Genomic DNA, 12,911 nt, shown 5'->3' on the forward strand with positions numbered 1-12,911 from the left:
TATAGAGGTGTGCGTCGTGCATTAAAAACATGCCGTTCTGCTCGTTTGTTGACACGTGTTACTCGTTGGCTGGAGTCGTGTGGCCTTCTGGAAGCATGCGTGTCGCGCTCGCTCGTGTACGTCTTTTAATATTTTCAAATTTGCATTTCTTCTTCATACACACTCATTTTTTGACGTTCTTTATACCCACGTGTAGCTATTAACGAAATCTACAATTTTCATTTAGATTCTGTTGGCTAGTTTTGACTTTATTTTTTTCACACGGGCTTAGACTGTTAAATCTCGTATAAAATACATTTATCTCACATCTTGCTATACCCGTAGCAAGGCATCCTTAGTGAGCGCTAGGGGATAGTGTTCTAAGTGCTTAGCGACCGTTTGGCGAGCGACTCCCTGCAGTCTTATTTGTAGATGCCTAAATTATTCCACCAATTATACGAAAAGCATGTCTAGATGTTTCTAGTATAAATTCTTCAATTACACAACTATTTATAAAAATTGGATTTGTATTATATTCAACACAATCATCTTGTAACAATTTATGCGATTATGCAGACTCGTTCTCATTTGGCATTGTTGAGGAGGATGGAAAAAGTAATTGTGTAAAAGGATTTTTAGTTGATATACTTAGAAATAGAGATGCAATTAGGGCTAGACCTGGGCCAGGCCCGAATAAACTAAAAATTGAATAAGATTAATTTGAGGAACTGAAAACCGGACCGATTAAACCAATACAAGTCTGTATCGGTTCAGGTGTTAAACGGTCTGGCTCATTTATTACGCGAATAAACCAAATAATATTCCAATATGATTAGAGATCAAATAGAACTTAAACGAACCAGAAACAACAGAATAAAACCGAAAAGAACCGGAGAAAGTAAATGTTAGTTTAAAAAAACATATTTAATACCTTATGTTTAGGAGCATGTATATCTCATTGAATATATGTAAACTGTGCAAACAGTAGTTGAAATTGTAAACTACAAGATGTTTTAAAAATCGGGAAAATAGGAAAAATAACGAAGACACTATGATAGTTCAAAGTTGCCCTAAAATTTTGCAAACATTCAGAAATAGAAAACTCAACTTCACTACCCCATGTTTAGGGGCATGTATCTCATTGAATATATAAGAAAAAATAGCATATGAACTACGTAAACAGAATGTTAAATTATGAACTACATGTTGGAAAAAGAATGAGGCAAATCGGGCAAATAACAAAGACGCTATGACAGTTCAAATTTGCCCTAAAATTTTTCAAACATGCTAAAATTTAAAAAACTATATAATAATAATAATAATAATAATAATAATAATAACAACAACAACAACAACAACAACAACAACAATAATAACAACTAGAAAAGATTCCCCGGCGTTGTCGGGGTCGGAAGGTATTGCTTTGTAAAGTAAAGTAGCATGTTGGTTGTTTTTTGTCCGTTAATGTGAGGGTAATTTAGTCTTTTCAGGTAGTAGGGACTGAATTTGTCACCATGGGTAAACCATATGGACCATTTATGTAATTTTGGCGGTGGTGGTGGTGGTGGTGGTGATGGCAGATGGTGGGTGGGTTTATGGTATTTGGTGGGTATTTTCTAATAAATAAACATTAATTTAAAACCAAAAAGAGAATGTTAAATCTGGTAAACCACAGGGACCAATCGTGTAATTTTGTCTAACAATAATAATAATAATGATGAGGGACCATTTCTGCCAAAAGACTAAATACTAATAATATGTAATAAAAGGCGAGGGTTATGAAAAAATCAAACCAAAATGAAAGGGTTGTTTGTGAATAAAAACATAAAGATGAAGGGTCAATATTGTCAGTTGGATGACCAAAATTGACAAAAACTGTGTCACTTTACTTTACTGTTAAAACTTTTCATAACTTTAATAATAACTAGAAAAGAGGGCTCTGCCGCTTTTGGAGTAATGTGATATAAGTTAATCTTTTTTTTAGATTGTAATGTGTGTTGAGTGTGCGTGGAAGTTTGTTTCATCTAGATAAGGAAGGTGAATATTTTATTTATATATATGCATTTCATACAATAGTTAGGGGTATTCAAAAGGTAGAGCGGAGTACATTAAAACAAAAGATACAAAAGAACGACCACTAAGAGTTGTTTACTTTGTTGGTAAATGAGAGGTAGTTATAAAGCTTTATATTTTACACATCCACAGTGCATATCTAAAACTGCGTAGTCATGCTTGTAATGTTATTTGTGCAGGTGGAGATATCTATATAAGCAAAAGGCGATTCAGAAATGTGGTGCTGAGTGATGGGGCCGTTGAAACGTTTTCCTTATTGTAGATAGCGTGGACGTTTTGGTGGGGCCGGTGGTTCTTCGTTATCTGTAGTTTAACACAAATTTGTTAGATGTTTTTTTGATAATGCTGAATTGTGTGTTATGTGCGTTACCTTCATGTTCATAAGTGAGAGATCTTCTAATTAATGGCCGATGTGGTCCAGAAGATGATGAAGAATGGATGTCGGTTGTTTTGGTATTCGGTGGAGTTACCGGAGCCGGTGTAAGTGGGGTTGGATTCTGTTTAACTGTATTTTCTTCAACATCAGTGATGATGAAACGAAGGTTCTCATTGGTGGATGTTTTCATCATCTGCAATGCCATCTTCGTAACTAAGCCTTTAATCTCGTTGACTGCGGATGGTAATTTCTTTCTGTTATCCGGATCTTTTTCATCTATCAGCTTTTCTGATGTTGTACCCGTTAGTTTTTGAAGGACATTGTCAGTGAAAGTTACGTCCATGGAGTTAGTTGGATCAGTAATAGTTCCTGAAAGTTTGAACCTGTGCGTGACATTATTTAATGTAATAAGATTGTACTTTCTGATTCAGCTTTAATATATATATATATATATATATATATATATATATATATATATATATATATATATATATATATATATATATACACACACACTAAGGGAATGGTGTTGGAGACTTTGTGAGAGTATATGTACGTACATGTAAGTTGTTGAGTCGGGTATTCCATCTGAAGGGCAGAACCAAGTATTCCCCTGTTTGAAAGTTGGTTTTTTACAAGTGGGACAGATGACCTGGTACCAGGTGTCAGTGAATTTGAAATCAATAACTGAGGCCTTTATAGTGAATGTCCTTTCCTGGGAACATGTGTTTGTTTAGGAAGTATAATTAGATTGTATAATTGTGGTAATTGAGATTTATTTTGGAGACTCGAAATGTGCGTAAATGATAACAGAGAAGGAGTATACCAAAAGATCAGAGCGTGTTTTTTCACTTATATCAATTAGTGATATTGGTGGGCCTGCCATGGTTGTTGAGAGACCAGGATTTGTTCGGTAACTGTAAATCATGTAAATTGTTTAGTAAAAATGTATGTGATAAGTTTATGAGTAGTATACACCGTGCATACCTGTTAAGTAAGACATTTGACTCTGGAATGGTGGGGTTAATGCAAATATGACTTGCACTTGTTGTTCCTAGCATAAGTGTACCTGTTAATTAAAATTTTCATTAGTATTGTATCTAAATTGTATGGTTGCTTTTTATGTGGAAGTATATGTGTTTAAAAGGTGTTTTATCCTTTATGTACCATCAACTGGTGTGATCTTAACATTGGTGACAGCAATGACTGTAGGGTCAGGTGCGTTCTCAATAGCCACTCGATTAAATTTTTCAAGAACATCGGTGCATTCCTTCCAAAGGCTAACGGCAATTTCTTGACCTCTGGTTTTAATGTGGATTATAGATGTTAGTAACAGAAAATGTGTATTTGAAAAAGAAAAGTTACTTACGATTCATTTTTGAGAATTAGAAGGAGGAAGGGTTGTCCGTTCTTCTTGAAGCAACTTCTAAACTTCACGAATATTCCCAAAAAGTCTGAATGAATAAGAGGGAGTAATGTGCTTTAGGATGTTGGATTTTATACGCTTATAAAAGGTTAAATGTGTTGATAGTATGTAACATGCATTAACATAGAGCTATACCTGGGCTCTGGTCAACAAATTCTGGGATCTGTCCTTTCGATATAAACCTGAACCAATTTCGAGGAATTGTATTAGTATCTGGAAGTAATGTTAGGGAAGAAGCCATGCCGATAGCAATGTATATTGGATTGTCTATCCACTTTTGGTAGGAATCAGGCTCTCCACATCCATAGTTTGAAATAGTATAACATTTGGAAACTTTTAGGACAGATTGTACATAGCCTTGATCTTTTCTTTGCCCTAATATTTGAATTGCATCACCCTGAATTATAAAAGGTTGATGTGAGTAGGTGGATGGTTATGCATAACTGTAAATGTTTTAATTATTTGTAAATGTAGGTAAGCACTTACGTATTTGTCCACAGCTAGGTACCATGTCTCATAATTGCATGGCTGTGGCGTCCATGTGCGTAGAATACGTACCTGAAGTGCTGTTCCTGGAGATCCGTAATGCAGTTCTGAAATTGTTGTAAACGTTTCAGACATGTTTGTGCTGTTACATAAAATAAGAAATGTGTATAAGATTTTTTTATTTTTAGTATGTTAAAGTGTTTCAATATGTGAAAGGATTAGAAGATATGAGAGTGAGGAGTAGGTATTATAAGTTAGTTTGAATACGACATAGTTGGCAATGAAATACACCTCAATACTATCAACTGTGCGTAAAAATCTTTAAAAACCATGTTCTTTGTTTTGTTGTGTGATGTGTGAGGATGTGGTTCAATTAAGATTTTGATTGAATCAGGGGACGTGGCACGAGAAAGTGCAACGTAAAGCTGACCGTGAGTAAACACAGGTTGAGGTAAATAAATGCCAATTTTTTTTAGAGATTGACCCTGGCTTTTGTTAATTGTCATGGCGTAACAAACTCTAATCGGATATTGCTTTCTAACGAAAGTGAAGGGTAAATCAGGACTTTTGTGGATAAACTTGATTCGGGGCAGATAGACTCGCTTTCCGATAGAAGTTCCTGTAATAATAGTTGCTTCTATCACCACAGGTAGTAGTTGTGAAACCATCAACCGTGTTCCATTGCACAGCCCCTCCCGTTGGTTTAGATTTCTAATTAACATAATGGGTGTATTAAGTTTTAGTGAAAGTGTGTGTGGAGGTGTGCTCGGAAAGGTAAGCTGATTTAGATATTCTGGAGGGTAGAATCTCTCGAATTCAGCTGTTTGTTTGCCATTTGACTCTCTGGTATCTACGCTTTTGTAAACTGTTGCATCACCAGGAGCAAGATTTAGGATGAAGTCGTTGATATCATGTGTTGTACTGTTTTTTGGACATACAATTGATCTCGCTGACAAAGCAGTGGCTGATGGGTGAGATAGAATACCATCTCCATATACAAATTGTACAAGAGTTTTGATGGCGTTGTTTCCTGTTGGAATCGTGAGTGAAAGTGGTATCTCAATCCATCTTGTGTCTCTTGGTTCAAGCAAATCTGGATCCCCCAAGTTTCCGTCTCCAATATTAAGTAACCATGATGCAAATGATGAAACCGAAAATTCTGAATTGGAGTGAGAAGCATCGTTCATTAACCTCATGTTATGGCGAAGTTTGTAGACTGTGAAACATGGCCATAAGTATGAGTTTGGTAAGGTTAAAGAAATAATTTGCCATCTACTGCTCTTTGGAGAAACAGGTAATGTTTGTCGGAAATCACCACCTAATAGAACTGACATTCCGCCAAACAGTTTTGCATCATCTTCGAGAATATCTATCAAAGAGTGATCAAGGCATTCGAAGCAACGTTTGTCGCTCATCGGGGCTTCATTCCATATGATGATGGATGTTTGTTTCAACAGGGCAGCTAATGAAGTTTTTTTCTTAATGTTACATGTTGACTTTTCTGAAAAATCAATTGGAATATTGAACCTTGAGTGAGCAGTCCTTCCCGATGGCAGAAGTAATGATGCTATACCTGAAGCAGCGACAGCTAGTGCAATTTTGCCTATCGAACGGAAGTAGGATAGCAACGTAGTCCACAAGAACGTCTTACCCGTACCACCGTGCCCGTAAACAAAGAAAAGTAATTGATTTTTGTCCTTGTCAGCTGAAACAACCATGTTGTAAATGTGAAGCTGATCAGGGTTCAATTGAGAGACCATTAGTTCGTGTTGATTATGCAACAACTCTTTGTTGTAGCTGGTTTCTTCTAAAAGCAAGCGGTTCTCAAAAAGGCGCATAGTTTCTTCTGATGGCACAGGTAAATGAAAATCAGAGACAGACCTAGATGGTGTGCAGGATTGAAGAAAATTCTCTAAGTCCATTAAAAGTAATTGCTGTAGATGATCGTCAGTAAGATGGAGCTCAATACCAGAATTATTTTTAGTGACATTATAGAGGAAAACGTCACTCATCTTACGCCATGCAGCTTCCCATAATGCGAGTGGGTTACTGACTTCACAGAACATCAATAGATGACAAAACAAAGAGCGTAGTTGTTTAGGGGTCGCCCATTCTGACGCCTGTGTGAATGCTGTTAACCATTCCTTATCTTCGCCGATCAGACCTAACGCTTCACATGCACTGCGGTAATTCGGGTACAGATGATTAGAAACGGTGCGTAGATCCTCATAAGACTTACAACCCGTTTGATGACAAAGTAGCATGCGAAGGTAAAATAACTCGCCGGCTGATGGATGCACGAAGACAAGTCTGCCGAGTGCACGTGATTCCGTCTGATGCCTCAACTTCCATCCTTTCACTTCCTTGTCCCACAAATACTTAGAGGGGTAGTTTGCATAAGTTAGGTCTAAGCCATTTTTGTCACGTTTGTTACTCTCAAACCATCCAAGAAGCAAACTATTGCCGAAATTTGGATGTCGAACTACATCACGAATTTGACTATCTTCTTTAAAGTAAACAGTTTGCATGTTTGGAAGATGAACTGGCACACCGGTGGATCTCGTTCATGAATATGAAAATTCAGGATACGCCAAGCGGCCTCGTGAGGGCAGATGTATCGACCATTGAGAAAACCTTGGATTTCATCTACAACAATAGGTTGTGAAGAAGTAGTACACTCGTTCGAATGATCATCTTTTTGAATAACAAACTTCACCCGCTCCATACCTTTTGAAACATATTCAAATAAGTATTTTATCATCATGTTCCATCCACAATATTCAACGTTAATATGCGCGTTGAAATGACTGCACAATCGCTTGTTATATGGTACAACATACCCATTATCTATGTCTATATCATTCTGCATTCTATGACGTGTGAAAGAACTCCTTTTATAGTGCGCGTAACCTTGTTTGTCGAAGATGGTGCTATCCAGAAATGGTTTTGGATACCGCTTCTTACAGTTACCATCTTTCATGCACGGAGCTTTCAGGTTTAGTAAACCGCAAGGGCCATGAATCATACAACTTGTGACAGTTTCATATAGTAATGGTTCAGAAACTGGATCTGGAATCTCAGCAGAAATGAAATTATCAACAGAAGAAGGCTCATGTAGCTTGTCTGAGGTGGCAACCCATAGAAGAGTGTGACAATGAGGCAAGCCCCTCTTTTGGAACTCAATTGTATACAAATCTAAAAAAGAAAGAAATACTATCATAAGGAATTTCAATAGAAACAAAGGTAAATGACAGTGGAAAAGATGTATAATGGTGAAAAGAATAACCAAAAGTATGTTACTCACATGCAACATCTCCAAATGTCCTGTCATCTTTTAGAAATTTAATGAATGCTTTGACTTTTATGTGGAAAACACGTGCGATAATATCAGCCCTTCTATGCACATCATTTTGATTATGAGTAACCATGTATCGTCTGATTTCGGGCCAATTAACATTGCAGGTAAAGGTGATAAAGTACTGAGGATTTTCATACTCCTTACAAATGGATAGTGCGTCTTGATAATGACTATACATGTAGCGCGGACCACCTACAAAAGACGGAGGCAAAAGAACCCGCTTTCCAACGGAACGGCTGTCTACATCACCCCTAGAGAGTGCTGTTGGATTAATGTCTAAGTCCATAACTATAATTGGTAAGACTTGACCCGACCCGGCATGGTCCATTTGGGTTGCATGGCATCATGCACTTGGATAGACTATAATGAGAGAAATAACACTTAAGGTTTGTTAATATATTATAAGTTCTAATATATTAATAAGATTATTTAATTAGTATTGATCAAGAATTAATCTAGGATTAATTAAGTGATCAAAAGAAGACTAATTAAATATATGGGTTGATTGTGTAAATCATTCATTCTTATATATGTGGGCTTGTGATCCAAGATTCCTTATGTTGGACTAAGTCCATGGGGTGACCCATGGATACTCCATGGAGGTTAAAATCCATGGAGCATAAGGAATGGGTAAAGTTAGGAGTTACATAGTGTAACCCTAATAGCCACCATATAAAAGAATCTCATGGCTCAAGAAATCGTGCACTAGTGTGTGAATATGAGGGCTACACGATTTGAAGGAGTGGTACATTTCTCTCAAGTCATTCCATGTGCATTTGGTGTTGTGTGAACCATTTGAGGTGTCACACTTGGGGCACTTGGCACTCAAGCTTCATGAAGATAATCTACACCAAAGGTATGTAATTCTAACTTGATATATTCATATGAATCCATGTTCTTATGCTAGTTAGGATGAATACCTTGGAATATTCATATTTGCATGTATAATAGAGAAAACATAGATCCAAGGTATTTAGGGTTGCATGTACACTTAGGAGTGTTAGAATGCTCAAAACCCAACAAGTGCATCATAAATCCCACTGATATATTCTGATCTAAGTTGATGTTGATTATTCTGAATGTAATCTAAACACCCTTGTTCAAGACACGTATAAGCATCCACCAAATATTGTTGGAACAGCCGACATCCATTGAGAATAAGAGAGTAAATACCATAACGGGCATGAAGTTGATAACTATAATACATGTTGACTGTTAAATTCCTCGCATTAGCACCTTTTTTGTTCAACAACTTTAAGCGCGGACCACCCATCCTCACCATAAGGGAATAAAAGAGGATATTGCAAGGGCATGTAAGAAGGGTGAAGTTTGCTAATTCGTTGTGGACTTCCGGACTTTGAAAATATAAGAATATCATACTTATTCGTAGCTGTGTCATCACCATAAATGATACACCCAAGGCTACCGGGTGTTGGAGGACCGTAACGTCGATCAGGGACGTTATTAAAAAGACATACCGCGCATGAATCTAAATCCTTCACAACAGCAAGGTCACGGGCAGTTTTAAATGTCCGGACATACTCATTATGAGAACTCAACATGTCCATTAACAAAGCTACAACATGTTCGTCTAAAGGTGGTTTTGAGGGGTCACGAAAAGCAGACAACCTGTTTGACATCTCATTATCTGTATCAACAATGTATAATTGTAGAAACCTGGGACGTTTATCATCTTGAGGATAAAGAGAGCCAATCCGATGTGAGATCTGACCAGAAACTTTAAAAACATAGGGACCACCACCGTTGTTAATATTATCATCAATTTCAGCACCAAAGGACGTCATTACAAACATGCTATTGTAAGCCCTAATATTTGTTCTAAATGCAGATGAAGCATATAAATCAACCAAAACATCAGGAGGTCTTAGAGGAAAAGGTAAAACCACAGACCCCGATTTGTAACAATGAGTATAGCAAGGATGAGTAACAGTAGAAGCAGAAGCCACCCTTTCTGAAAACAAAAAAAAAGCACTGCAATATTCACATACAAGCGAGCAATCACCACAATCGTCATAAAGTGGAAGATTTTGATGAAATGGAGGAGACACCAAATTAGAGGTGCGACGACTCTTCGGAGGTCGAGTGGGAAAAGATGCACAGTTAGTAGGTAACAACTCAGAGAGGGGCCGTCTCTTACGCCGAGCAGACATGACGAAGGTCGAACAACAGTTAGAATTTCGGAAGTTAAAATTTTCAACAGCTACTACAAATTTGACAGCAGCCACAATGTTCGATTTGAAATAAGTAACCCTAAATAGACAGAAAAGAAATCGGAAAAGTATAAGAGTTGAAGTTAACCTGGTAAAGTGTGGAGGAGGAAGAATAGAGAAAATGGAAGGAATGGAGGAGTAAAGCAGAGCAGTTGGGAATGGAAGTACGATGAAGAAGGTGAATATGGAAGTACGAGGAAGAAGGTGAGTAAGCCAAAGGGGGGTCACAGATTCTAGAATGAGCGAACAATAACACATAAATAGTAAAAGTATAAAATAAAATGGGAAAAGTATAAATGAGGACAAGGAAGGAAAAGCACAATTTTAGTGGCAGAAGTATAAACATGAAAAGTTTTAGTGGCAGAAGTATAAACATGAAAACTTTACTGTTCATCGGGTCCCTTGGATTTAATATATAATAATAATAATAATAATAATAATAATAATAATAATAATAATAATGGATAGGTTGTTCGGGTTTGGTTCCTTTAGAACTGATTATGTAGTCATCCGGGTAACTTGAACCAAAATGCCTGAGAACCGAATAAGTCTATAATACATACCCGAGAACCGAACTGAATAGTTTATTCGGTTCAGTTTGGTTCGAGTTCGGTTTTGGGTTTGGGTTCGGGTTCAGATCTGGATTTCAGTTCGGGTATTTGGTCCAAATGCTTATCCCTACCTAGAAAAGTCTCCAAGATGAAGGAAAAATTATGATCCTCAGTGAAGGTATGGACTCCTTCAATGTTTATAGTAAATATCCTTTTGCCATGATATTCCAAGTTTGGAATATTTCCCATAAACTTCTAATAACTTTTTTGGAGTTGGTAAAGGAATACATGGAAATTTAAGTGCTTTTGTGGACTCATTCGTATTTGATAATGACAATATGTCTTTTGTACAAGGACTTCTAGTCGACGTACTTGGAAAGTTGTGGTATAAATGATAAATTGATCCTCAAAGTTTATAGTATATATGCTTTTGTCATCATGTTCCAAATTTATGATATATCCCATCAATTTGCGATAACTTTCATGAAGTTCATCAAGGAATCTTTTTCATTATTCCTTTGATCATATCATCTTTATTATTAGCTCTAATACTCTCAATTTCCTTAATTTGCTTACACTTCCTTTGGCTTTTTTCAACACATATACCAACTCCTATAATCTTTTCTTTAGTTTTTCCATGTTTTTAATTTCTTCATCATTTGTAATCTTCTCATCATCATTATGCTCTTAAAAAACATATTTACTTCAATTTTCTTCCTATCCTAAAATAAATTATATCTTCTTTGTGGTAGTAAAAAAACTTCATAGTCAAATTGCACACTTGAGTAGAATTCTAAAATTAGTGACTTGTACATAATTACTTTTTGGTTAAAAAGATTTAACCACGCAATTGACATAGATGATATATCATCCTAATGAAGCCAATATACCCCAATCCAATGCCCTTGGAACTAGATTATCTCTTATTGAATGATTTCTAGGCTTTTCATTGTAAAAATATCTCACAATCCATGGAATGTTTTGTGAGAAACTTTAGAAACTCATGATCATGGATCTTGTAAAAAAATTATCTTTTCAACTCTAATAAATTTGAAGTTCAGATCTGATTTGTTCATAAATCATAGCGCTATAGACCATAGTCACAACATGATTTTCGGTCCAACTATATTATTTGAAAATTTTGAACATATTAAAATATCATGGTTCATTATGGTTTTGAATTTTTCAGTAAAATCATATTGTCATCTATCAATAAAATAAACATAATGAAAAATCATTCTTTTTGCCATATATTAGAGAAAATTAAAATTTCTTCTTTTAATTATCAATAATCTATAACAGAGATTGTATAATCATACATTTATTGATGTAAGTAGGGATGTAAGGAATTTTTGCCTTTGGATAGAAATATTTGTGAGGTTGTAAGAAATGATAGACAAAAATCGGAATATATAACATGTGTATGTGCTAAATCTCAGCACAACACAATACCTTTATGATAAATAACATGTTATCAATGAAAAACAACAATTTAAAATCACACGAAAACAAGAACTTTCTTTTCAGAAATGATCGGTTGATCGATAACTAAATAAACTATTAGTTGTTGAAATCCATTAACGGCAATGATGCCAAAAACTTGATGTTTTATGGATAGTATATTAAAATAACCAGAAAATACAAATCTAGTCGACAATTTATAAAATCGAACACCAAACTGAAACTATCTACACTAGGTAGGGTACATGATCATGAATAGCATAGCATAGGTAAGTAATGGTGTCGAAAAATGGGGAACAGAGATGTACAACCATTGTTAAATCTAATTATTAATCAACCTCAAAAAAACATATAAAAGAGATTTTAAGATAAATGTCATTCAAATAAACAAGCTAATGAACTAGCAATTAAACAAGCATGGCTAATTGTATAGATAACAAATATGAAGGTACTAATATTTGTATAAAATCATTCCCTATTATATGGATTACATCTTTTAAATAGATATTGGTCTGTTGTTTACGAATTCCTAAGTTGATTAATTCAAACTCAATGTCCTTAATCACATGTTTCTAAGTTATCTACCAATAGGGATAATTTTCCTATATCCATTCTATTAATTCAAATTATGAAAGAATGAATTGGTATGATTGGTCCTAGGGTCACTGGAAAACTTTCCAATTGTCTAAATCAATACAACAATCACAAACATTAAATCAATATTCATATGTATAACCTAAAGACACCTCCTCCAGTCACCACTACACACCTAAACTAATGGAGTTATGGGCCACTAATTATTGGCCACATTATAATACAAGATACATTATCCAAACTCAATCATGAAGCTATGCACTAAGCTACATAGACATAACAATATCAATATTAATAAATACTTATGGATCTTTAATTAAGAAAACATAATATATTAAACTGTTAGGTTTTCTATGCATCAAATACACTTAAACTA

At 35.5% G+C, this 12,911-nt stretch overlaps 1 protein-coding gene across 1 annotated transcript; it reads right to left on the reverse strand.

Moving 5' to 3' along the window:
- Positions 1-2,305: 2,305 nt before the first annotated feature.
- Positions 2,306-7,984, reverse strand: LOC145157842 (uncharacterized). Its single transcript, XM_079076825.1, has 11 exons — positions 7,645-7,984; positions 6,975-7,535; positions 4,632-6,882; positions 4,341-4,482; positions 4,037-4,251; positions 3,596-3,729; positions 3,416-3,497; positions 3,255-3,345; positions 2,989-3,143; positions 2,423-2,811; positions 2,306-2,355 (listed from the first exon to the last, which is right to left on the reverse strand). Exons 1-11 carry the CDS (start codon positions 7,982-7,984, stop codon positions 2,306-2,308), a joined length of 4,410 nt encoding a protein of 1,469 aa, XP_078932951.1.
- Between the last annotated feature and the right edge of the window lie 4,927 nt (positions 7,985-12,911).

This window comes from Lactuca virosa, chromosome 2, assembly GCF_052849685.1.
Source record: "Lactuca virosa cultivar CGN04683 chromosome 2, Lactuca_virosa_CGN04683_v6, whole genome shotgun sequence".
Classification (NCBI taxonomy): Eukaryota; Viridiplantae; Streptophyta; class Magnoliopsida; order Asterales; family Asteraceae; genus Lactuca; species Lactuca virosa.

Excerpts from the sequence above, each read along its gene's own strand:
- LOC145157842 (XM_079076825.1), bottom strand. The coding sequence starts at position 7,984 with ATGGACTTAGACATTAATCCAACAGCACTCTCTAGGGGTGATGTAGAC. Across the intron at positions 4,252-4,340 it reads ACCTAGCTGTGGACAAATAC|GGTGATGCAATTCAAATATT; the intron begins GTAAGTGCTTAC and ends TTTATAATTCAG. Across the intron at positions 3,730-4,036 it reads ATTCCTCGAAATTGGTTCAG|AGGTCAAGAAATTGCCGTTA; the intron begins GTTTATATCGAA and ends CATTAAAACCAG.